At 39.9% G+C, this 27,818-nt stretch overlaps 2 protein-coding genes across 2 annotated transcripts; one reads left to right on the top strand and one right to left on the bottom strand.

Moving 5' to 3' along the window:
• Nucleotides 1–503: 503 nt before the first annotated feature.
• LOC4341477 (CBL-interacting protein kinase 24-like) lies at nt 504–6,363 on the top strand. Its single transcript, NM_001402867.1, has 14 exons — nt 504–790; nt 1,905–1,967; nt 2,088–2,159; nt 2,418–2,525; nt 2,619–2,693; nt 2,778–2,831; nt 3,331–3,456; nt 3,584–3,673; nt 4,027–4,149; nt 4,235–4,354; nt 5,139–5,255; nt 5,339–5,395; nt 5,499–5,573; nt 5,783–6,363. Exons 1-14 carry the CDS (start codon nt 605–607, stop codon nt 5,876–5,878), a joined length of 1,362 nt encoding a protein of 453 aa, NP_001389796.1. The 5' UTR covers nt 504–604; the 3' UTR covers nt 5,879–6,363.
• Nucleotides 6,364–8,499: 2,136 nt separating this feature from the next.
• Nucleotides 8,500–11,616, bottom strand: LOC4341476 (EIN3-binding F-box protein 1). Its single transcript, XM_015787597.3, has 2 exons — nt 11,341–11,616; nt 8,500–11,259 (listed from the first exon to the last, which is right to left on the bottom strand). The coding sequence occupies exons 1-2, from the start codon at nt 11,363–11,365 to the stop codon at nt 9,290–9,292; spliced, it is 1,995 nt and encodes a 664-aa protein (XP_015643083.1). The 5' UTR covers nt 11,366–11,616; the 3' UTR covers nt 8,500–9,289.
• Between the last annotated feature and the right edge of the window lie 16,202 nt (nt 11,617–27,818).

The raw sequence follows: 27,818 nt of genomic DNA, 5'->3' as shown, positions 1-27,818 counted from the left end.
CTCATAATCACTTCTCATTTAAATTTATTTCTATTTTACCCTTAATTGTCCTTCTATTCTTACCTATACACCATTTAATGAGGGGTATCGTAATCTCAAATCTTAATATATGCTAATCAAAACCATATATCGAAACCATTTATTATGTTAAATGTCGATTACTCCCTCTGGTTCTATAATAATTGATGTTTTAGATAAGATTGAAGTCAAACTTTTATAACTTTGACTATCCATAACTTTAAAAGTATTTAGTTTAAAAAACAAGAACAACATATATAAAAGTATTTAGTTTAAAAGAACAAGAATAACATATATAGATTTGTCTTTCAAAACACTAAACATTCATTTATTTATTACATATATTATAATAGAAAAATAAGGTCAAATATATGTTTTTTAGATCGTGTGATTATCAAAATATTAATTAAAATAAAATCGGAGGGAGTATTATAGAACGGAGGGGGTGGAAGCCCATAAATAGGCAAGCAGTCAACCAGATGGTCGGTATTCAGGCAGCGAAGCCCCCCCAAAGCCGAGCTCGCGCGCGGCGGCGTCGTCGTCTTCCTCCTCTTCCCCCCGAGTTGGATTCGTGGCCGCGCGGCGGATGGGAGGGGAGGAGGGAATGGCGGCGGGGAGGAAGAAGCGGGTGGGGAGGTACGAGGTTGGGCGGACCATCGGGCAGGGGACGTTCGCCAAGGTCAAGTTCGCCGTGGACGCCGACACCGGCGCCGCCGTCGCCATGAAGGTGCTCGACAAGGACACCATCCTCAACCACCGCATGCTCCACCAGGTAATTCCCCCGCTTCTCCTTTCCCGCTACCCTCCACATCCGCCCCCGCCAGTGCACGAGTCCAAATCAAACTCCTCGCACTCCCCCCTTTGCTTTGATCCGGGCGATTCTTTTTACACTTTTTTTTATTTGGGTGCTCTCCGCTGCTGCTTTGCTGTTTGCCAAATGGTGAGCAGCCGCGCATCGACGAGGGCGGATGGAGAATTTCCGAATATACCTCGACAGCAATGCGCACCACTGGTTAATTCGTGCGAGTTGCGCGCAGCTCTTGCCGTTTGATGATTAAGAATAAGGAATTAACTGGAGAGCCTTAAATTTCTTGTTCTCCCAAAGGGGAAAATACCTTTTTTTTAAAAAAAAAAAAGAAAAGAAAGAAAAACTTAATTCGAGCGGTTTGTTTGGTGTTTCATCTCGTTTGGGCTGACAGAAGCTCAGTTGCAGAATTGAAATGGTTGGGTGTTGAAAGTGATTTTACCAAAATTTGGTCTGTTGTAGCTTAATTCGATTTGCGGTGTTTGCAGAAATGCTACAAATAGTTGGTTCATATGGTTATCCAACGACATCTTTTGAGGATGCATCTTGTTGCAAAGTGCTCAAGTTCTCTAATTATAGTGGTGTAAATCTTTTCCTAAGCTTCCTGATTTGCTAGTTGCTATGGAACTTGGTTTCTCTCCAATTGTGTTTGCAATTGCAAGTATATATTTGGTTTGTTTAATATAACTGTTCTATAATCCTAAGCCTACTGCTATGCCATGAAGCTTGGTTTCTCTCCAATTGTGTTTGCAATTGCAAGTATATATTTGGTTTGTTTAATATAACTGTTCTACAATCCTAAGCCTACTGCTTTGCCATGAAGCTTAGTTTCTCCCCAATTGTGTTTGCAATTTCATGTGTATAAATTTGGTTTGTTTAGTTTAACTGTTCTGCAAATCAATGATGACCACCAGTTTTACCTGATTTTGCTGTGAGCACCCATTTCAGATTTCCAGTTTATGCGAGATGTACTTTCTTTGTGTTGTTTATGCAATATCGCTAATCATGATAACAAAAAAAAGGACTAAACCATTCTAATTCGGCATTAGATTACGAACTCACTTCTCATGTTACTTGACAGATCAAAAGGGAGATATCAATAATGAAGATTGTAAGACACCCCAATATAGTTAGACTAAACGAGGTATGCTAAATATTTACTTGCCATCTGTCCTATATAACTTTTCATTATTAACAAAACTCCTATGTTGGCTATCTTAACTTCCTGTGTCACTACTTTGTTACCATTACTATGATTTTGTAGGTTCTAGCTGGAAAGACGAAGATATACATAATCTTGGAGCTTATCACTGGAGGCGAATTGTTCGATAAAATAGTAAGGAGTCTATTATATACACTACCGAAATAACGATGAGCTGCTGTTCTACTTGAACTAAAAAAATATAAGAATTGTGCCAATCTGGCAGTGTCTCCATATGTAAATTCTTTTTATCACCCATATATACCAGAAACTTTCTGTTCAGTAAATTATAGGCCCATTATATAATCCCAATAGGCAATATAAAGAAAGGAACATTTTTTTATTATTGTGCATTTTCTTAAAATATGAACCTATGCGATCAAATATCTGTAGGCTCGCCAAGGGAAGCTTCGTGAAAATGAAGCAAGGAAGTACTTCCAGCAGCTTATTGATGCCATCAATTATTGCCATAGCAAAGGAGTATATCATAGAGATTTGAAGGTCCGTTACTGATAAGAGACACTTGGCTATCATTTGTCCTATTCACTAGGTGCAATATCTCATGCTTACCCTTTTTTTGGGCATGTTATGTAGCCTGAAAACCTGCTTCTTGACTCACGTGGAAACTTGAAAGTTTCTGATTTTGGACTTAGCACTTTGGCCCAGAAAGTAAGCTCAGTAATTGCTTTTAATGATGCTGTATTTCTATCCTAGAAGTGTTCTGATTGGGATTTCTTTTTTGAGGGATTTCAGGGAGTAGGCCTTCTTCACACAACTTGTGGAACACCAAATTATGTTGCTCCTGAGGTATGATGCTCTCTCTCTCTCTATCTCTCAATGCATGGTAAATTGAACTGTACGAAATGTTTTTTTTTTGGCAAGGAGCTAATTGATTAGCTACACTACATGCAAGAAATATGTCTGCAAAATTAGACGAGTTACTCGGGATGCAATTCAATTTTCCTAGATTTTCTTTATAGATCATATTTGTATGTATGATACAAATGTCTGTTAGACTAGAAAGAGATTACCTATTTCTTTGTTTCTCTACCTGTCTCGCAGTTATTTGGTTGGTTAGTTCTCTTCAGGGTTCTAAACCTCATTTTTATGCATATTTCTGCCATCATCACTAAATAAATATCTCTAGCTGTCTTATTTCACCATGTTCAAGCTATTGTGATTTTAATTGTCTGAACTAGTTCATAAAATTGTGATATGGGCATTTCAAGCCATTTCCTTAGACAAGATTAGGGGCATTTTTTTAGTACATATATGATATGCGCTTTACCATGTGTCAATGTTTTAGGTGCTTAGCAACAATGGTTATGATGGATCTGCAGCAGATGTTTGGTCATGTGGTGTTATTCTCTATGTTTTGATGGCTGGATACCTTCCTTTTGAGGAAGATGATCTTCCAACACTGTATGATAAGGTATTGGCTTCATTACTAATGTGTGCAGCATAAGTCTTTCTTTCCCTAAATTGTTGATGTGAACACCTACATAATCGTTCTACTCAGATGAGATTGAAACCTGATATGTTTACTCCTACATTAAAAGATTACTGCAGGTCAGTTTTCATGCCCTTATTGGTTCTCTCCAGGTGCTACATCGCTTATCCACAGAATACTCGACCCAAATCCAAAAACTGTAAGTACACACACTAGGTTGTTTCATTGCATCTTCAAGAAACAAATCATCCTTTATAGTAAAGTTTACCTCAAGCTTCCAAAGTACTCTTGTCACCAATTTAATACTTCAGTCTCAGTCTGCATGGCTGCAGAAATTATGTGAGAGAATGCAGAAAACAAAGACTAATTTCTTCATATCAGTGCTGCCATATATGTTACAGAAATACTGTATACAACTATACATGACCAGTGACAGAATCTTGCTAGAATCAAATCTAATAAGTCTAACGCATAGATCTTCAACCAGCATAGAGTGTTTGCTTTTGCAAATTGCCGTCTCCAGTTTCTTAGGCCTTTTTCACTATTTTGCAGCGTATCACTATTGAACAGATAAGGGAAGACACATGGTTTAAGAAGACTTATGTAGCCATTAAACGTGGTGAAGATGAAAATGTTGATCTGGATGATGTACAGGCTGTTTTTGACAATATTGAGGTTTGTGTATGCCATTGGTATATTGCCAATTGTCTGTCACCTATTTGCTTCTATAGTTATATTTATACAACTTTTCTGGCTTCAGGACAAGTACGTTTCTGAGCAAGTGACTCATAATGATGGTGGCCCTCTTGTGATGAATGCCTTCGAGATGATTACATTATCTCAAGGTTTGGATCTTTCAGCATTATTTGATAGACAGCAGGTAATTTCATAGTTCCACTCTTCCTTTTAGTTGGTAACACTCTTGGTATGGTTGACCATTTTGCTGTTGGAGAACCATTAGCGCAATGAAATTTGAAACGCTGATGGGTTTATAGTGTACGGAGATCTGGCATGTCAGCTTATTTCATTTACTTACAAGGCTGTGAGGCACTGGGTTTAGTGACGGTTGGTCGCTCAGGGGTTTCTATCTTGTTTATAATAAATGACTTAAACGAACATCCATTTCAATTGGCGTTAGTATTATGTGGAACTATATTCTAGCCACTGTATATGGATTAACCGACTGTAGATCGATCCCATTGTCTATTCTCTTTTCTTATCGCTTAGTGTACTGGTTGGTGGCAGACGGCTTCTGTTTTTTGCCAAATTTGAATGGAAATGGAAACCCTGCATAAAAGGAGAAAAAAACATCTGATTGCTTGCTTCTTAGCTAATCTCCATGGTTTAAATTGCACCTGTTTAGTTTGTGAAGTATTTGACCACACCAACCATATATTCATTCTAGTTGCAATGTTCTCGTATAGCAGAAAGAAGAACCCACTTTTCAATGTTTGTGCTCTTACATTAGATCTTCCTAGACATGTTTAGTATGTATTTTTTTATTTTACGTGGACCATACGTCATAGTGTGCCACACGTCATGAATAACTTTGGTGTTTGCTTTATGCATTAACTGCAGTCCTCATGAATAACTTATGTTGTCTGATGCAACTTTCATCACATGGAGTGCTCATGTTGCAATAATGATGGGTTTTATATTTGTAGGAGTTTGTCAAACGTCAAACTCGTTTTGTCTCAAGGAAACCAGCAAAGACTATAGTAGCTACAATTGAAGTTGTTGCTGAGACTATGGGTCTTAAGGTCCACTCTCAGAATTACAAGGTAATTACAAAACATTTTCTTCAACAAGCAACTCATTTCTTACTCTTGATGTAATGATACTTATTGCTAACTCTTTTCTGCAGTTGCGTCTTGAAGGTGTATCTTCAAACAGAATGAGCCCGTTTGCTGTTGTTCTACAGGTAGTCTTACATTGCCCTTTGTTGGGGAACAACATTTTGCTGTTTGTCATTCACAAACTACATTTTTCATGCTGTCTTATGCTTTGAAATGCATCATTCGCAGGTTTTCGAAGTTGCTCCTTCTCTGTTCATGGTTGATGTTCGAAAGGTTGCTGGTGACACACTGGAATACCACAGGGTCTGTCTTTCCACATATCGTCTTGTATCCTAATCGAATATAGTAGCATGATTGCCTAGACTAGTTCATAAATCTAAAAAAATGACTGACACTGCCTGACTGACACTGATAACTTTCACACAATGTGTCAAAATGCTCATTCGAAGGTGCAACATCCAACTTTTCGTCCATCCGGAACGATTGCTAACTCAGATTTACACTCATTGCAGTTCTACAAGAACTTGTGCAACAAGATGGAAAGCATAATCTGGAGACCGATTGAAGTTTCAGCGAAATCCGCACTGCTGAGGACAGCCACATGCTAGCCTGGCGCTAACGCAGCTGCAACTCCTGCATCAGTGGGATTTTCAGGTTTTCAGGTTGTCAACTCCTAGCCCGTCCACCGAAGTTGCTCTTGCAGGCGCTGCATGTACCACATAGCTGAGTCAGTTCTTCAGTAGATCAGTGTACCATTCTAGTTTCATGCACCAGATGTTTTGGTAGTATTGTTAATATAGAACTGTAGATAGTCCATATAGCGGCCAATTGTGCAGTCTGTATGTAACATGGATATAGATAGGTTTCTTGTGTAGTAGTAGTAAATAAGCTGGTTATTTTGCTGCCATGAAACTGGAATGACTTGTGAACGTCGAAATGCTCTCGTGTATGTCGGATCTTCTTCACTTAGCCGTTCTCAAGGATGAGAGCAATTAATCTTGTGATATAATCCTATATGTATTTCCAGGGCAGAAATGGAAAAGAAAAGGGAAACCTGCCTACCACAACTTTTAAGCCTTTGATCTATTGATTATAATCTGAAGTTAATTTTGATTTTTTTTAATTTGATTCGTAAGAATAATCTTAGGTATATTTCGCATCTCCTTTACTTGCCCTTTTGACTTTCTTGGAAAAAAGATATAGCAACCAAAGTGAGGAAGAAAACCCTTGGTATCAGTTTGAAATCAAATTCTAAAATTCAAAATCAAAATCAGCTTTCGACGAAACTAGTTTAACTCGTTTCGTCCAGCAACAGTTAAACTAGTACTCCTAGCAGTCTAGCAGATTAGCATCCATGGAAAAAAAAAACCCATCTTTGAGTCCCATCATGCAAGCCAGGTACATAGAATGGTAAGAAGCCTTAAACTAATCCTTCCAATCCATAATCAAATTAGTGGCTGTTACCAAATTGTCATGAAATTTCTACCTCTCCATGACCACATCAACCAGAAACTAATCCCATGCATCTTTTATCATATAAACTAATTGCCACTCAAATACTGCAACCATGGAAAAAAAAATCCTATCTTTTGTGTCACATCATTCAAGGCGGGTAGCCAGGTACACAGAACGGTAAAAGAAGCCTTTAACTAATCCTTCCAATCCATAATCAAATTAGTGGCTGTTAAATTGTACTTCCTTCGTCCCAAAATATAAAAACTCAGATTCGTAATACTAAAAAATATCTCATTCGGTTCTAGATTCTTATATTTTGCGACGGGGGAGTAGTAGGACTCCCTTCATTTTTTAATAGACGATATCAATAATTTTTAAATACATGTTTGATCATTTACCTCATTAAAAAAAATTTATGTAAATATATAAGATACAAATTATATTTTAAATACTTTTAGTGATAAAATAACTCACAGCAGAATAATTACTATTTTTTAAATACAATAGATAGTCAAACGTATATCCAAAAGTTAACGACGTCATCCATTACAAAACCGGAGGCAGTAATAAATTTCTACCTCTCCTCTCCATGGCCACGTCACCCAGAAACTAATCCAATGCATCATTTACCTTCAAACTAATTCCCACTCAAAAACTGCAAATCTATCTCCAAACCTTTCCCAAAAGGTTGCTTTGCTTCTCTCTCCCTCTCTCTCTCTCTCTCTCTTCCCCCAGGTTCAGATGAACCTGTCCAGCCTCTCCAAAAAGAAGGTCAAGAGAGGAAGCCTGGTAATAATAATTCCAATGCAGACCAAAATCAGAGTCCTTTTTATTATTCCAAGAGACGAAATGGTGGTTTCGTCACGCCAGTGACGTAGTGGGTTAGCGTTGGGAATCAAAAGCCAAGTGCATGCATTTAACCCAATGGTGAGTGCAGGGTTGGAGATGTGCCAGCCCATAGGTAGGAAGGGTGAGATGAACTAGACGACCAGAGTTTTAGCAAAGACCAGCAAAAATTTTCTTTGGAATTTTGAGAGGACGACGAATCCGGCAGCGAAACTTCATGCTCTGGAAAAGTTGGTTCAGACAGAGACCCCCTCCAAGATTGTCCGGCTTGAAGCAGCTCGTTTGGAACAAAGGATCTTTCGAATGATGGCTCCTTTGAAATATAGGAATTTCACGTGGAATTTCCAGGTCTTTATCTTTCAAACATTGGGTCGTTTGGAATACACGAATTTCATGTGTATTTTATGGGGGTTCTAATCTTTTGAACGGCTCATTTAGGATGCATAGAATTTGTAGGAGTTTCACATGAAGGCTGTGTTTTCACGTCAGAATTGAAAGTTTGGTTGAAATTGGAACGATGTGATGGAAAAGTTGGAAGTTTATGTGTATAGGGAAGTTTTGATGTGATGAAAAAGTTAGAAGTTTGAAGAAATATTTTGGAACTAAACACGGTGGAATTTTGCACGGATTTCATTCTCAGAAGGGTTTGAAGAGTAAGGCGGTCAGCTTCAGTAAAATTCTCAACCAGGTGCCACTGTAAGAAAATCCAGGAAACTAATTAAGCATCACTGGAAGATCTTGATCTCAGTGAAACCAAGCAGCCGCTTCAAATCCATCAGGAAAACAAAGCAGGCACAACAACACAGGCAAAACCGTAAGTTTCGAGCTCCACTTCAAACAGAGAATCGACTTGCATACTGTCATACTGATACAGCACAATTGCACAAACAAGTGATGACATGATTAGAACTCAAATCACACATCAAAGTTTAACTGAAACACCACATTTTATTTAATCTGGGAAGGTTACAAAGATTACAGCATTCAACAATCTGCCAGCAAAACCAGGGATCCGGAGTAGAAAAACAACCACACAGGGTTGTCAATGGCAAGGCCCTTCAGAATGCACCTTGCAAAGGCCGGATCCCCAAGGATAATATCAGGAGACCCCTACAAACACCATAAGAAGCAACCCCCATTGCAAACACAAACACACACACACACACACACACACACACACACACACACACTACCCACGATACCGCAAGCCGCACAAGACCTGAACTGGAACAAACATACGCACCCGAAGAGATCGCGAACACCTGGACACTGAAGAACTGGAGCAGCCAAGTTTCTACGAACGGTGTTGATGTCCGCGACTAACAAGAATTACCGGAAAAGAAGAACACGCTTTGACAATATTTGAGCTCCGAACACGACGCAATGGAAAAAAAACAGCATGATGTAATGACTGTAATCAACAAGGACCAAGGTTGGGATAGAGGGGCAGGGGTGCCACGCTAATGGCAGCCGAAGGCTCAAGGAACAGGCACTATCCCAAGAGGATACCTGCAAAAAACGAGCACTCGGCTAAAAATGCCCCCCGGAAAACAACCGGCTCTAAGACGAAGGAAGTCCACCATGACTCAAAGACAGGACCCAAGAAACCAACTCTGCTGCTGCGAAGCTTGACTGAAGTAGGAGTACTACCGCTACGGTCGTATATTTGCATCTGGAGATGGATGACCCAGCACCTCCAGCAACTAGTTGTTGTTCCTCTAAGCAAGGATGTCGCACCACCAGAGCTGCTTCTCCAGCGATGCAATGTTGTGGTTGCCAATGAAGTTGAACTGGAGATTGAGGCCCTCCAACGATGCCGACATGCTGCCTAAGAAAGGAACACTCTTCTGGGTAACCTTCAAACAACCAGAAAGTGAGAGGACACGAAGTTTGAGCTGCCTCGCTGACGCCAACACTGCAACACCGTAGTCGCTGACCATGCAGTTTGAGAGATCAAGTTCGGCGAGATCGGTACAGCCCTCAGAAATGGCAAACAGGCTTGCATCAGTGATCCTGCTGCAACCTTCGAGACTGAGGCGTGCAAGCGAACTACCATGTGCCTTCACCAAGGCAGAAACAGTAGCATCTGTGAGATTCTCGCAGCCGTTCAAGTCGACATGGACCAGCCCACTTTCGGAACTCTTGATCAATGGAAGGAGCCCGTTGTCTGTAACTGCACCGAGACCACTCAAGTCGACATTCTCCAACTGAGGGCAGATCATGCCGACCACGGCCAAGCTGGCATCGGTGAAACCTGGGCAATCCTTGATGGTGAGGGATCGGAGAGACTTGCACAGGGGAAGCTGCGCGGGAGCAGAGCAGATGTCCTTGATCCCGTTGCACTTGACCAGTGAGAGGGCCTTAAACTTCGGGCTGCAGTTGAGGAGGAAGGCCAGAATGCCCATGAGAGTAACCTTGTTGCATTCCTCAATCTGCAAACTCTCCAAGACCTTTGCCGATTCCGCGAAATCCTTGAGACGGCCATCCGAGACCTGACCGCATTTCTTGAGGTTGAGCTGCTTCAAGCTCGGGCAGAACTTGGCAATCGATGCGAGCGCAAGATCAGTGACTCCCGGGCAGGAGCTGACACTCATGAACCTGAGCTTCTGCAGGCCAAGGGCGTTGGCCATCACCCAAAAACCCCTCTCGCCAACCGCGGGAAGGCGAGCGAGGGTGAGATCGGTGATCGCCTTCCCGTAGTACCCAATCACCGAAAGAGAAGCATCGGTGATGCTCAATCCCTGGAGGCGAACCTTGGCAAGCGATGCGGCCGCGGAGCAGACAAGGCCGGAGACACCCTGGTCACCGACATGCGCGCAATTCTTGATGTTCACCGACTGCAGCTTCGCGCAGCACCGGCCAATCGCCTTGAGGCCCTCGTCAGCAACACCGGGGCATGCCTCGACGGTCACCACCTTCAAGTCCGGGCAACCCTGAGCAATTGCAGCGAGGCCCTTGTCGGTGATCAGCGGGCAGCCGGTGATGTCAAGCCTCGCCAGCGAGGGGCAGCCGGCGGCGATCTCGGCGAGGCCGGCATCGGTTACCTGAGGGACATGCCACAGGGCGAGCGAGAGGAGCGACGGGCAGCCGCGCGCGGCGGCCGAGATGCCGGCGTCGGTGACGCCGCGCGTCGGGTGGCTCCCACGGATGACGAGGCTCTCGAGGCTTCCCCGGAGCGCGTCGGCGACGGCCACCGCCATGAGGCCGACGTCCGTGGCCTCGCGCCCCTCGAGGCACCTCTCGGAGGAGCAGCCGCCGCCAAGGGGGACCTCGAACTCGTCCTCCTCCTCCTCGTCCTCGTCGACGAACACCTGGTTGAGGTCCGGCACCGCCGCCGCCGCCGGCTCTCGCTTGATCTCCGACGAGCGGATGCCGCCGAGGAGAGCGAGCCAGCGGCGGGAGACGGCCGCGGAGGCGCACCGGGCGCGGGCGCCCTTCACGCGGCGGAGGATCTCGAAGAGGCACTCGTCGGGGAGAGCGTCGAGCGACGGCGCCTCCCGCTGCTGCTGCTGCTGCTTCTGCCTCTTGGCCGCCGTCAACCCCTCCTCCTCCACCACCTCCACCGCCTCCGCGGCGGCGGAGACGAAGCCGCAGGGCGGCACGGCGGTGACCCGCGCCCGCTTCCGCGACCTGACGCCGCCGAACAGAGCCGCCGACGCCGCCGGCTCCATCACAAGAACACCACCATCTGCACAAAGCAAACCCAAAAACACACATCAGCATGAACCCAAACCCAAATCCATTAAAATTCCTCATCTTGTTTACCTACCTCTGTAATCGTGGAACGGAGGCATGCCGACTTCTTCAAGAACAAATCAGACCAACAAATTTGGCCCCAAAAAACAACGCAAGAATCAACAAGAGATGAGGAGAACGCCGAACCCAATCGCCAGGAGGCGAGAGGGGAAAAAAGATCGCAGATTTAGTGTGAGGAGATCAAGGGAGGTGGAGGAGGTGATGGAGGAGAGGGAAGGAAGAAGAGGGTGGGTGGTTTTTATGTGCTTTGGGTAGAGAAGAAGGGGGGAAGCCAAAGAATGGAGAGGATGATGAGGATTCCTGCCCAACTTGCACAAGTTGTGTGTGTGTGTGTGGAGGGGGGGGGTTGTTTTTGGCCTCCCTGTCACACTGGATTTGCTGGATTTGCAATGGATTCATTGAATCTCTCTCTCTCTCTCTCTCCCTCTCGGGGGGGGGGGGGGGGGGGGGGGGGGTTGGGGGGGGTGCTGCAGTGATGCAGTGTGCTGGACATGCCTGATGCATGGACCTCTTTTTTTCCCCTCTTTTTACAGTGGGATGGATGGGGAGGAGGCATTGTGGAGTTTTGATTGTGTTTGAATTTGATAGCTTTGGGATGAAAAAAAAAGAAGAAGTGTTCTTGTTAGATTTTTATTTTGAAAGATTATAATTGGATGCATACGGCTGTATAGGCATGTAGTAGTATGCGTTTGTTCTCTTGGTTGTTAATACTACTTATGTTTTTTAATATTTCATGTCCTTAATTTTTTATGATTCGTTTGATTATTCATCTTATTAAAAGGTTTTGTGCAAATATATAAAAATATAGTGAAGATTTAATAATAACTCAAGTCATAAGAAACTAAATTGTAATAAACATATGAATTTTATAATAAGTTGATTGGTCAAATGTATTACTATAAAACAACAACGAAGTTAGATATTAAAAATGGAGAGAGTATAACCTCGGACATTAGAACATCAAAGAGAATCGGTAATTCGTGTATGATCTTGCACATTTCTCCATTACCATTCTGAAAAATAAAAATCTTTAAATCCAACTTCTCAATTGGTTTCGTCATCACAGGATATTCAATTAAAAAAAATTCAACAATTTACTTTTTTTCACACTAGAATTTCCCACAATTTTTGCATCGTTTTTGTGTTGATTAATCGGCATATGATTTTTAATTTAAAGATGCTTTGTTTTGATACATAGGTCATGTTCTTTTTTCCAATAAGAGTTGAATGAAAATTAAGATTTTCGTGGCACGCTTTTCAAACTACTAAACGGTGCGTTTAGTGCTAAAACTTTTTATATGAAAGTTGCTCTAAAATATCATATTAATTTATTTTTTAAGTTTTATAATAATTAAAACTCAATCAATCATATGTTAATACCATCTCATTTTACGTAAAAAACTTAATCTTCATCTTCAAAAGAAAAGAGCACCACCACAGTGGTAGCATGGCTTTACTAGGAAGCTGTCTAGTACATTACCATATTCATTACTGAACAAGTTTGCATTTATGCAGTTCACGATCTGATTTTTACTCCTTTCATTTTTCAACTCTCCTTTTACAAAACCGCTTTCAATATTTATCAATGCTCTCTATTATTAGTTTACATTTAACCACCGATAAATTTTAAAAGGTTAAAGCAATGATGAACGAAAGCTATGCAGCATAATAACTTTTATAAATAAAATGGCCAAACTTTCAAATATATACTACCAGTTAAAGCGAATTCAACTAAAAGCTACTAACTTCATAAATTATTAAGTGAAGTGTTACTGCAGATTAAACTTGGATGAATTAATATTTTCATAAATGCACTTAACAAAATAGCTTAAAATATAAACACAAGGTCTACGCAATGTGGTAGAAGATTTTTTTCTAGAAAATGTATTTTTCAAAGCATTGAGCAAATAATATGCTTTAAAGTTTGGTGAATAATTTGAAAGGAATAAGGCTGAGTTATTTTGAGCACTTTGGGTTAGCTACTCCCTTGTATTTTGTGAGAATATTTCCCGAAGTGTTAAATGGTATGTGTTTTGCAAAACTTTCTATATACAAATTAATATTCTGAAAAATCAAATAAGTTTATTTTAAAGTTTATAATAATTAATACTTAATTAATCATGTCCTAAAAAGTTTTCTTGTTTTACGTGCGGTTGTTTAGCACTGCTCGAACGAACGGTGACTAGGCCCTGTTAGAGGATAATTAATTGGTAATCAGCTTCTGATAATAGTTAAGTTTTATAACTTCTTTTAGTTTTTACTAAATTCTATAACTCAAAATCAAATCTGAATGAGAATCTAATTTATTTAAGGGGATTTTAGGACAACTTACAGTGCCCAGAAACTCCCCAACACGGGGCCTAAGCCCAGATAAATTAACAAAGCCAGTGCCCCAGTATACCACCCTCAAGTTTTTTTCTTTTTTTTTTAAAAAAAAGGCCCCTACTGTGGACATGCGCCACGCGGATCGATCCGTGGAAAATGCCGGTTCGATCGCCCAACTCTGCCTGCTGCCAAATACGCGCCCGCGCGCCGCTTGATCAACCGATCGATCGAGACTGATCTCCAGGTGAGAAACCTGCGAGACCGATCGATATGATCGACCGACCACGCCCGCGTCCACCGCTCGTCCATCGAACCCAACCCCTCGCGCTCGCCGTCGCGCGTGCGTGCATGCACCTACATCAACACCACCCTCCGCGCGCTGCCACGGCTGTGGCTGGCTCGCGCTGCGTGTTCCGTGTGCGCACAAGTGCAACGCACCTGGGCTAGCTGGGCGCACCCACCACTTATAACTAACGGAAAGAAAGAAACAGAGAAAGAAGAGAGATGAAACGGGAAAAAGAAAAATAAAATGCGATACGACATGCAACGGCCTGCTGCTGCTGGGTGTGGTGGTGTGGGTGGTGAGGTCGTCCAGTCCTGTCCAGGTGCATGCACTATTGCGCCCCTTTTTCCTTCCTCCCCCAGCTTCTTTCGCCCTTATCAAATCCACAGCTTCGTCTTAATTAGACCCCTGTTAATTTAAAAAGCTTAAGAGGCAGCTTGTCAGTCATTAGCTTCTGAGAATCCAGCTTAAGAACCCGCATGTGACTTCTAGTTTATTTTCTTTTTTAATAATTTTTTAGTTTATTTTTTAAGTCCGTAGTTACTCCATCCATCCCTAAATATAATGGATTAATGATAATCTGAAATGTTCGTGTGAGCTAAAACTTCTGAGAGAAGCGGCAGCATCATAAGCCTCCCAAATAAAACCTTAGATTAGATTAATGTTCTTTAGAGCTTACTTTTCTTGCCGTTTATATTAGGTTGTTAACCAACCAGTAGGACTAGCTAACTTATATGGGCATTTAACTATTTTTTTTGTCACTTTTAGATTGAACGTTTAATCATTTGTCACCTATATGGCAACGACATGTAAGTTCAAGTGTTAAATAATTATTTGTCACGTCTAAAATTAGCAAATAGTTAAATATCTTGACTTATCTTGTTACTCTAGAATCTTAGATGCACTTAATTATCTTACTACTATCAGCCTAGTATCTCTCTCTATGTAAAACTCGGTAATTTCAAGTTGGAATAATTTTGTGGTTCTTAATTTTCTTGATGCACCTTAATTTTTTTTAATAAATAAATAAATTATGAATAGCAACAAACATAAGAGAACATTATTAAGCCCTTCTCACCAACTTAGGAGTTGGGAGACAAAATGAGCCAAAAATGAAGCAGTTGTTTCATAGAGTAAAAAAAATGCATTCGTTATTTTTCTTCCATTTTCTTGTACTATCAGCTAGGGTTGTGTTTAGTTCAGCGCAAAGTTTAGATTTTGGTTAAAATTAGAGATGATGTGACAGAAAAATTATGTGTGTATGATAGGTTGATGTGATGGAAAAGTACTGAAGTTTAATCCAAATTTGAATCTAAACATAACCTAGGTTGATCTACTACGCGGTTTCGTGGTGGCCTCTTGTGGGGGTTTGATTAATGACTCGGTGAACAGAACTACTAATAATCGAGAGTACTGAAACTTACACGTGGGCCCATTTCAGACCAGTGTTTGTGCGTGGGGCCCACTGTCAGTGGCTCTACGCGGTCGTCCCTCTTGTTGAACGAGCTCCGGAGTCCAAACTACCAGTCCACCATGGAAAGGTCGAGCTGACGTCGTGTGAATTGTTCTTTTTTTTTCCCTTTCAAGAATTATGATTTGTTTGACCAACGAGTTGACTGGGAGAATTTTTATTTTTTTTATAGGTGAGTTGGGTTGTATACGTAGAATTTGAGTAAAGGTAGGTAGCTCGAACTGTTTTTCTATGTTTTGATGCTATTATAAACATGGATTTTAATTGTACGGTTTGGAGTTTTTACCTGTCAATCTATATATTGCTCTTTTAATTCTCCCCCCCCCCTCCTAACTCCTAAGTGGCTTTGTTTGGTTAAGTGAGGTTTAAATATAAACTCATAAATTGAAGCATTTCTCACATATTTATGCCCATCTCACATTACACAGATATTAAGAAATCAGGTAAAATTAAATAAAAGAATATTGTGATTGGTCGAGAAAATGAAGAGGTGAAGAATTTGAATGGCAAAATATTATAATTGATTAAAAAGGGAATATGAGTGGAGAAATTGTTACACTTTGGAGTATAGGACAAATTTTGAATGGTATAACATTATTATATTTTAGGACGTAGGGAGTAGGTGATTAATTAATACATCGCCAATCTGTATGTAATGGCCAAGCTTAGAAAGCTTAATCGATAAAAATTTCAAGATTATGCTACCAAGTATATTAGAAGAAGAAGAAGAAGAAGAAGAAGAAGAAGAAGAAAGTGAAAGAACAATAATTTTGTCCAAAAGAAGTGTACTCCGTATTCTCTATAGAGGAGGGAGGTAAGGTACATATCAAAATGAGATGTATTCATCGGCAGACGGCACGCCTATAGTTGCTCCTATTCTACCTTTCAATCTTCTCCCAACACCAAAATAGGGTGTATTTGAAAAAGACATATGATTTATTTTTAGAAAAAGAAGATACCAACGTTATTACTATTTCGTATAATGGACTATACCTTATTGATACTACTGCTTTCAATAAAAAGTTTACACTGTTTAGTGATAGGCATGATTAGCTTTAATTATTTCCCCAGAAATCGACATTGCAGAAACTAGGTCAGCTTATTGAATAAAGATCACTTATAAGATGATTATTCTTCCAGCAGAAATTTATTTACATGTCAAAATTTTTATCATAGTCAATTATCATAATCCTAGATTATATATATACTTGCAAACTCATATGCTTGTATGTCACATATCATTTAACAATAGATATTCCGATCAAATTATCACAAAATTATAGATTTAACGTGTAATTTCTCACATAACTATAGATTTAATATAGAGTGTCACAAAAATAAAAATCAAGTAGCAAATTTATCACATAACTCTAAGTTTAGTGCCAATTTAATCACAAAACTACAATTATCATAGCTCCAATATGATGGCAATGCTATGGATTTAAACTCAATAGTTTTATGATAACTTCAATATAAATAGTAGTTTCGTGATATTCGGTTTTGTGATAATTTTAACGTTAAATATGTAGTTTTATGACACATAAATTAAATAAGTATTTTTATGATAGTTTGATCAAAATATTAATAGTTTTGTGAAATTTACTCTTAACAATATTATATATGCTATTCAATAGCAATTGCTGACCATACAAAAACATAACACTTAATTTGCAGTAAAGAAATTCTCTGATTAATTATACACAGCTGCTAAATTCTCTCCTCACTTCAATCCACCGTGCAATACAGCTGTTTTTCAATTCGCAACGACCCCCATCGCTGAAGATGAAAGACAGGTACGCATGTACTATTCTTCTACTACAAATGGAGCTTATTGCAGCTTTGTGGGACAGCCAAACGGTCAGCCCCGGCCCGGTGGTTGATCTGAAGATCCATTGCATTTGCACCTGACGCGCTCACAACAATTTGACAATTTGAACCTGATAGTGCATGTCTCACCAAACTATATAGTACTATCAATTTTACATGCATGTTCATCACTGAATTGGAGAAACATGCAATGAAGAGAGATCGACATGACATATACTAGTACATACTATTCCATATGCAACTCTAGATCTGAACTCAACTTGTGAAATTGTGGCCTAAATAGTCTGTACTTCAGCAGCACACAACACTGTTGAAACTCTCTGAGCTTCGATCTAGGACAGGCAAAATTAATTGAATTAGCAGACTGGACACACCAATCAATCATCCTATCCAAGTACATGCATCGTCGTCGTCGTCGTCGTCATCGTCATCAACCATTGCAGTTGCAGCTAGAGAGCTGAATATATACACAAGTTGCAGCTCTTTCCATGCTCTATCATTCATCAAGTTGGGTTTAACTTTTAATTCTTTCTCTTCACCCTTCTTGCACTGGACCAAGACCTTTATTCTTTTTCTTGCATTGGGGAGCTGAATCCATCGATAGATTCGTGAGAGAAAGGTAGGAGTAGTACCATGATGCATGACCGACCAAGGGTCCATCCATCCATCCATCTCGATCTATACTGTCTACTAGTCTTAAACAAATGAAATGTGTGAGCTGTTTCTCGACCTGATCAGTCGTTCTTGCAACTTTTGCAAGTTGCAGCAATAAAATAACACTGGATTGTTGCTTAGATCACGCAAAATGCAGTACAAGAATTCCTAGGAAATGAATGAATTGCTGGCTAGGAGTAGCAATCCAGAGTCTTCTTCATCATCGTCTTGGACTGCACTTTCTCGGCCTCCATTTGGGTAGTTCATGTGGCCAGGTGAGCTGAACCTTGAATGCATGCTTGTGCAATTTGCCGATTGTTTTAGCTAAGGCGTAGTACGAGGGACGGAGGGTGAGATGACCTAAAGTCCTGAAGACCAGAACGATGAAAGAGGAAATATGTCGGTTGCTAATTCATGCAAATTATTAATGCTTGATTAACTTTTCAATCAAACGCAATTAATGGTTAATTGATTAATTAGTCCCCCACCTACATCACTTGGCCTGTTTTATATAGTTTGCCTTATGGTGTCGTGTGTTGGTAATCTGTGGATCAGCAGATGCCACGGTGATCTAGATAGGAAAATTAGTTCACAGTACTTCACTCACATCTGCATCTTGAGCTATCTATATATTCATCCTAGCTGCGACTTGTGTTAAGTTTATCATATAATCGTTGTTTGATTGCTCTCTGGTTGGCTTCTTTTTAATTTGCAGTAGCTAGCTATGCACATAAGAAAGCTAGCCATGCATGTATATATGAAGAAATTACTGCTATTAAGTAGGAGATCAAGATTTAAAGTTCATATATATTAGACAAACAAAAACACTTCTTTTTCCTAAAAAAATTAGATTAATAGTTCTCCACACAGACGTGGTAATAGTCGTCTTTCAAAAGTTTATAGCTTAAACCACAATCCCTGTTTCTTTTTTTTTAACAAGTTCTCCTAGCTTGTTTAGCAGCCGGTTTTCTGAATCTAATCCCATCTTGACGCCTTGACGTGTACTAGTAGAATTCTAGCTCGGACACCGGCGGCAAGTTGATCCGAAGCTGCGCGCGCGGGGCGTCTCTCCCGGCGGGCGCGCGAGAGCGCGCGTGCGCGTCGACGACGACCACTACCACCACCTCGCGCGACGCCGGTCTCTGCCCGCGTCTCCGCGAGCGCAGCACGCGCGACGCGACGCATGCGGCGTACGTGCGTAGGCGCGGGCGTCACGCGCCGCGCGGCGCGCGCGCGTTCAGTGAACCTGCAGCCTCTGCGTACGTACGTTGCCGTGCCGTGCGCGATCGATCGAGGCGCGCGTTTGCTAGCTTATGATGGGTTTTTCCCGCGGGCGCGAGCGCTTTTTCCTCCGTTTGCGCCGCGGGGCGGGGGGAGTCGTTTTCGGTGCCAGGCACGGCCGGACGGGACAAAGCGAGCACCCGCAAACGTGAGTTCGATCGATTGCCCGGTTAATTTACTATGGCCACGTTTGATAGGGTTCCAACTCCTAAATTTAATTTTTAGAGTTACGTTTAGAGTAAAGTTGTAGAGCAATATAAACCCGGCTTCATCTGGCTAGTTGTTTTGTGATAGCACTTCAGTCCGCTCCGTTTTATTTTACGTGGAGATCAAACTGTTTGTTTGAGTTCCGTCTTCAGAAGAGGTAGAAATAAAGTTGGAGCTCTCGTGCCAAACAGGTCCGGCTTCACTTGCAATCGAGAGTCGTAGAATAAATCTCAACTGAAGATCTACTTGGTGTGTTCAATTTCCTAGAAACGACTGGATCAGCTCCCTAGCTTCAAGACCTAGCTTAGGGGTTTGTTTGTGAAAGCTTCGGCTCTAGCTGCATCACTTTTGGAACTGAAGCTAGTCTAATCAAACAATTTTAGCTCTATAAAAAAGAAATAGCCGAGTTGACTAGAGTAACCTAAAAAAATAAATTAGATGTGTGAGTGGAGTTCGGGCCGCTATATAGAACTCATCTCCTTAGTGATCGCTCCCTGTTTTTTTAGCCACTTCACCATATCATTACTGTGAATTATTTGCCCCATGCCTCTAAAACAAATTTTTCTTCATATGGCATTGCTTAAACCACTTTCTTTAAGTTATTTAATTTATGTTTATTTTCAAAAAGTATTTAATTTATCACTACGATTAATTAATTAGATGATCTGATAAATAATCTATTTCAAACACATAAAACTGCTGATATGAGGTAACCATTATTTGAAGTAGAGTTCATCCATCAAATTTAATTTTAAATCTTGATGTCTATAATTACACGCATATGTGAGATTGTGCTCTCATCAGCAGAGCATGTCTTAAGAGAGTGCGCTTGCGAGTGTGTACGTGAGACGGATGGGGTATGTAATCGGGGAAAGAAAATTCTTAACCTGATCAATTGTTGTATTTCGATACGATAAACCATCACCATCCCAAGCATTGCAATGCCTGCACAGCTTGCATGCAACTCTGCTAATTTTCCCGACCTGGACCACGACCATGTTGCCTAGCTAGTGCTTGGGGAGCTGAATCCAACTGCTAAATAATCCAACTTTCTAGATTATTTAGCAAGTACTAATGTTAGAGAAAAATATTTCTCTTTAGTCAACTTTAGTTATCATTTTTTAATTTTTAAATCATCTGATTAGCTCAAGATTTATTAAAATGATGTGTGAATCATGCGAATAAGTAGAAATCCTTATATTATAATATTAAATTTGAATTTATAACTTTTTGTATTATTAAACATAGGAAGTATTATATTACTTCTTATATTACGCAATAGTGCGATGACCAGAAAACCAACAGTGAGATACCTGTTTATCACGCTCATCGATCAAATCCATCTAGCGCTGGCACATGCAACAAGTTGCCCAGAGGCACAATAAGAGGGCAAGAATGCAACTATGCAAGATGGCAGTTGTTGCTGTTAAGAAAAGTGCAAAGAGATACTGTAATAGTTAAAGATCTAGTGCTACTATTTCGTTTGCATCAAATTGCATCTATCAAAGAGAGTCTGCAGGAGTACTACTATTCATCAACAACTTGGACAAGATATGTATGTTACATTTATATATGACCCTTAAATTTTAGAGGTGTCCGGGTGAGCTGAACCCATGCATGGATACATCTGCATCCAAGCTAAACAAAGTAGTATAAGTACTTATTTTAGTGCCACGAGTGTAACTGGACCGTTTTAGTTGACGACCTAGTCGTAAACAAACAAAGGGGATCGATGTACATACCGAGAGGGTTCATGAATCTGAACGTTTTAGACCCGATACCAAACAAAGCTTTTTGCCGGGTGTTTTAGTTTAATTTAGGCAGTCGCTTTGGCACACAAATTGTCGTAATCTATATATTGATATCAATAAAAGTATATATGGCCTGGTAAAGAAAATGAAAAGTATAAAGCAGTGAATAGAGAGTTCTTTGAAATAACTTCTTTCTCCCTCCGATCCCTTACTTTTTAATCATAGAAACACTGTGCGTCTTGTATATATGTCATGTGTTTATACATATCTAGATAGCTACCACTTAAAACATGAGTTTCGTCATCTATCCGTCGTGTTAGGAAACCGGCGGCTCATAAAGATCCAGCTTAGTTATACCCATTAATTGGACTGATCACTAAATATGAAAACTATCTATAGCTATGCCTCTATATAGAGAGAAGATGATGCTCACTATTATACTCCTTGAGGATGAATGAATGAATGAGTGCCTCACCTTTAAATCTTGTGTCTTTCACTTTCTTATAGACATCTGTCATGTATTATGCAAAATAAACCCACAAATAAAACGATTTAGATGGTACCCAAGGAAAGACATGCATAAAAAAATTATTTTCCGAAGTGAATATCTTAAGAGATCCTCTTGAGAAAACGAATTATTTCCACGGGCCTAAAAGACCAGCCACTATACCCAACCTCTCCTTACTCTCAGCCTTCTTAAAAAGTAAAGAATTATGCTCTCCCTCATCTCCTCATCCTTATCTCCTCGAGCCCCTCTCTCTTCTCTCACTCACAAACTCAACTCCTCTCTCACTCACAAACTCACCTCATCTCTCACTCACGGCAGCGGTGGTGCACGCACAGAGGCAGGTCCGACGGTGTGGTGTGCGTTGATGACGACCGCCCTCCCTCGTGGATCCAACGACCAAGTGGTGGGGAGGGGCGCCAGATCTGGTCCAATGGGAAAGGGCAATGACGTTGACAGTGGCTAGGGGCGATGGCGTAGATCCGATGCTGCTAACCTTTGGAGGGATGCCCCACAGCCGGAGGCCTCTTTCCATCCCTTGTGCCTGGATTCACCGTCGTGAGTTAGGGTTTTTAGGATTTTTCTTTTTGGAATTTTTATTTATTTATTCAAAAATTCTTTATTTTTCAGTCGGGTAAACGTGTCGTGTGTAAAAATCCTATTTTCACGTGTGGTTGTGTTACCTGTCTGGGAAATCCCTATTTCTATATACACCTGAGGGCATGCAGTTGCTACATCCATCTGCAGAAATGCATTTTAGCCGTTTAGGAATATTGTTTATATTGTAGTGTCTTTTGCAACGCATAGACATATTACTAGTAAAGATAAAGTATAAGAATTGGACGAGTCAAGCATTGGATGATCGTAGATAAGACGATGAAGTCATGGGTGCATATCTCCAATCAACAGGGTGTTTAAATCAATAATCACACATGTGTATGCACTTTTAATAGAATTTTAGCGGAACGAATTTGTGCTAATTTTCGTTTCTTCCAATGTGTGGACTTCTCTTATGTGCTCTCTCCGTCTCAAAATATAAACATTTTTAACAAAGTGACAAGTCAAATATTTTAAACTTTGACTATTAATAGTAAAAAAAATTAAAAGATCAATCATGTAAAATTGATATTACTAGATTTATCATTAAACAAATTATCATAATATGCAAATCTTTTTATTTAAAACATCTTACTTTTATAGATATTGTTAGTCAAAGTAACATATCGAAAACCATGTCAGAGTCAAAAAAAAAAAAAAAGCTTGTATTCTGGGATAGATGGAGTAATTAATTAACAAAAAAATATGTTTTGATTGATAAATTGGTATGCATAAAGATGCTTGCACTAGAATTTTAACACTTTGGCCCTTCTTACATTTACTTTACAAATGTAAATCCATGCTGAAACTTATTTTGAAAATGACATATGCCAAGACTTGTTTCACAAATGCTAGCTAAGCGTGTACTCCTAGGACTTTTAGCCTGCAGGCCGATCGGCCGCTCTCGATGCCGGCGACGTACGAGACAGCCAGGTTCATGGAACGAAAATGAGAGGTGCCCGGGCGGTATGACTTTTCAGTCAGACTATTATTGTAGTAGTACGAGCCAGTTTCAATTTCTCTACAGTACGTAATTTGTGCAGACTATTATTGTAGTGGTGCTTTTTCTGTAGCAGTAAAATTGTGCAGTACTCCCTCACAGCCGGAATGAGTTCATTTTTGGGCCGTTTTGGTTTGCTATAAAAACTGGGCCATACCAATATTTTAGTTATCAGAACAATACCACTGTGAGTTTGGATTGTGACCAAATCACTGGTAGTGCCTAGGTTTAATTTGGTAGCAAGGCATAGGCTGGAATTGGCAGCCATCCGTCGCCCGCCGGAAGTGCCCAGAAGCAGGCCACACAACTTGGCTAAGCACAAACTAGTTCACGCACTTCCGTTAAAAAAAAGAAGCTAGGGCTTCATCTTTTCTCTACTTCAATAAATACCCAGCCACTACTCCCAGCCACTACTCGTCTCCTCGGCTGGCCGCCTCACCGCTCTGTTTATTTGTGCTTATTCTGCAGCAAATAGTACCAAAACTATTACACCAAAAAAAAATGGTAATCCTTCATTGGTACCAATCCAAATGGAAATTGACCCATAAAAATTTGGCACAACATTGGCACTAATCCAAACACTCGTATTTACTGTGCTACCATACCAAAATTTTGGTAGTGCCAAAACTTACCAGGTTTTGGCACTGCCAAAATTTTGGTAGGGTACCAAACCAAATAAGCCCTTTATTTCTTCCTATATGTTCTAAGATAAATTTATTTTTAAGTAAACATTATATCTCAAAGTTTATGAAAGTAGTGTGGATAATACATTAGGAGTAGATAAAAAGAAAAATAATTGTATTGGGATTTGATAAAATGGGAATATTTTAGTCTATTTGGTTTTGTATTGGTTTGTGTGAAATGGGTGAAAAAAACTTATTTTGAGACGGAGAGATTAATTGTTACTATTCGTTGGGTGATAAAATATGGTATAACAATTTCTAGAGTTAATTATGGGTTATTAAGAAAGCATGTGAAATTAAATAAGAGAAAACAATAATTAAATGAAAAAAAATCATTGCAATTAGGATAAGTTGAGAGAGGAAGTGGTGGATAAATTTGATTGATTATTATTGGTTGTGATAAAAAAAGTAGATGTAAGCTGATATATTCTATAATAAATTTTTAAATCTTATAGGTTTATTTGTCTCTGAATAAGTCCATTTCTATGCACTCATCTACTTCTATTCGAGTTTCATTTCATTAATACCCTTTACTAATCATTATACCTATATGAACCACCCAAAAATACTATTATTTCTATTAATTGAAGACATTTTGATATGATTGGCAGTACAAGTTTCCCAGTCCAAATTTTCCCCTATTGCCAAAAAAAAGAAAAGAAAAAAGAAACGCAAACACACACATGCACACCCTTACTCCTATACACATCTCTCTGGTCCCTTCTACTACTACTACTAGCTAGGTCCGATTCGATCATATCGACGCGATGCAAGCCGTTCACTGAACCTGCAGCTAAGTATACGTAATACGTTGGCTTGGTGGGTGCAGTGCATGCACTGATGACTGATCGATCCATCGATCGAGCTATATCTCTCGACGAGACGAGATCCAGTACGTACTCTTTCGTCGGATGGGTACAGTTTAATTATCGATTGGTCTAGGTGCAGGCGCATTCACGTACTACGCGAGCAGGTGCATCGCTGTCGACGATGCCGGCGACGTACGGGACAGCGAGGTTTCAGGGAAGCGATGGACACACGATGCCGATGCCTGGCAGTGCATGATCACGACTTCTCAGTCAAGACCATCAATTATCGTCCGACTAGCTAGAGGCCGGGTCCTTGTGGTGTTTTTGCTGGAGCCGTAAATAGTAGTGCACTCCCTCCGTACTTGTTGACTGAATAACTTTGAATACCAAGTCTGTTTAGCTTTAACTGGTTGGGTTCTCTTAGGCCATGTTTAGTTCACATCAAACTTTTCTTCAACTCTTAACTTTCCATCACATCACATCACATCCAAAACTTTCCTACACACATAAACTCCCAACTTTTTTTCCAAACTACCAACTTTCCCTAAACTTCTCCCCAATTTAATGAACTAAACACAGCCTAAGGTGAAACCGATCGTTTGGGTTTACTGGCTTCTAATTTAACTCAGGTGCTCGTATTTACGGCTAAGTAGATTTAGGTGCACTAGCGTTCACGTAAATTATTATTTTAGTGGTTCGCAAGATACCAATCGATAACGAGATACTTGAGATTTCGTTAATCCCAAAATAAAATATACCAGCCATGTCTTTAGGAGGTGATCATGTCCTAACAGAGGTAAGGTGTGCGCGCGCATTTAGAAAGATACGTGAGTTAGGGTTTTTAGGATTTTTCTTTTTGGAATTTTTATTTATTTATTCAAAAATTCTTTATTTTTCAGTCGGGTAAACGTGTCGTGTGTAAAAATCCTATTTTCACGTGTGGTTGTGTTACCTGTCTGGGAAATCCCTATTTCTATATACACCTGAGGGCATGCAGTTGCTACATCCATCTGCAGAAATGCATTTTAGCCGTTTAGGAATATTGTTTATATTGTAGTGTCTTTTGCAACGCATAGACATATTACTAGTAAAGATAAAGTATAAGAATTGGACGAGTCAAGCATTGGATGATCGTAGATAAGACGATGAAGTCATGGGTGCATATCTCCAATCAACAGGGTGTTTAAATCAATAATCACACATGTGTATGCACTTTTAATAGAATTTTAGCGGAACGAATTTGTGCTAATTTTCGTTTCTTCCAATGTGTGGACTTCTCTTATGTGCTCTCTCCGTCTCAAAATATAAACATTTTTAACAAAGTGACAAGTCAAATATTTTAAACTTTGACTATTAATAGTAAAAAAAATTAAAAGATCAATCATGTAAAATTGATATTACTAGATTTATCATTAAACAAATTATCATAATATGCAAATCTTTTTATTTAAAACATCTTACTTTTATAGATATTGTTAGTCAAAGTAACATATCGAAAACCATGTCAGAGTCAAAAAAAAAAAAAAAGCTTGTATTCTGGGATAGATGGAGTAATTAATTAACAAAAAAATATGTTTTGATTGATAAATTGGTATGCATAAAGATGCTTGCACTAGAATTTTAACACTTTGGCCCTTCTTACATTTACTTTACAAATGTAAATCCATGCTGAAACTTATTTTGAAAATGACATATGCCAAGACTTGTTTCACAAATGCTAGCTAAGCGTGTACTCCTAGGACTTTTAGCCTGCAGGCCGATCGGCCGCTCTCGATGCCGGCGACGTACGAGACAGCCAGGTTCATGGAACGAAAATGAGAGGTGCCCGGGCGGTATGACTTTTCAGTCAGACTATTATTGTAGTAGTACGAGCCAGTTTCAATTTCTCTACAGTACGTAATTTGTGCAGACTATTATTGTAGTGGTGCTTTTTCTGTAGCAGTAAAATTGTGCAGTACTCCCTCACAGCCGGAATGAGTTCATTTTTGGGCCGTTTTGGTTTGCTATAAAAACTGGGCCATACCAATATTTTAGTTATCAGAACAATACCACTGTGAGTTTGGATTGTGACCAAATCACTGGTAGTGCCTAGGTTTAATTTGGTAGCAAGGCATAGGCTGGAATTGGCAGCCATCCGTCGCCCGCCGGAAGTGCCCAGAAGCAGGCCACACAACTTGGCTAAGCACAAACTAGTTCACGCACTTCCGTTAAAAAAAAGAAGCTAGGGCTTCATCTTTTCTCTACTTCAATAAATACCCAGCCACTACTCCCAGCCACTACTCGTCTCCTCGGCTGGCCGCCTCACCGCTCTGTTTATTTGTGCTTATTCTGCAGCAAATAGTACCAAAACTATTACACCAAAAAAAAATGGTAATCCTTCATTGGTACCAATCCAAATGGAAATTGACCCATAAAAATTTGGCACAACATTGGCACTAATCCAAACACTCGTATTTACTGTGCTACCATACCAAAATTTTGGTAGTGCCAAAACTTACCAGGTTTTGGCACTGCCAAAATTTTGGTAGGGTACCAAACCAAATAAGCCCTTTATTTCTTCCTATATGTTCTAAGATAAATTTATTTTTAAGTAAACATTATATCTCAAAGTTTATGAAAGTAGTGTGGATAATACATTAGGAGTAGATAAAAAGAAAAATAATTGTATTGGGATTTGATAAAATGGGAATATTTTAGTCTATTTGGTTTTGTATTGGTTTGTGTGAAATGGGTGAAAAAAACTTATTTTGAGACGGAGAGATTAATTGTTACTATTCGTTGGGTGATAAAATATGGTATAACAATTTCTAGAGTTAATTATGGGTTATTAAGAAAGCATGTGAAATTAAATAAGAGAAAACAATAATTAAATGAAAAAAAATCATTGCAATTAGGATAAGTTGAGAGAGGAAGTGGTGGATAAATTTGATTGATTATTATTGGTTGTGATAAAAAAAGTAGATGTAAGCTGATATATTCTATAATAAATTTTTAAATCTTATAGGTTTATTTGTCTCTGAATAAGTCCATTTCTATGCACTCATCTACTTCTATTCGAGTTTCATTTCATTAATACCCTTTACTAATCATTATACCTA

This window comes from Oryza sativa, chromosome 6 (assembly GCF_034140825.1).
Source record: "Oryza sativa Japonica Group chromosome 6, ASM3414082v1".
NCBI classification, from domain to species: Eukaryota; Viridiplantae; Streptophyta; class Magnoliopsida; order Poales; family Poaceae; genus Oryza; species Oryza sativa.
This window is presented reverse-complemented; position numbering and strand designations above follow the sequence as displayed.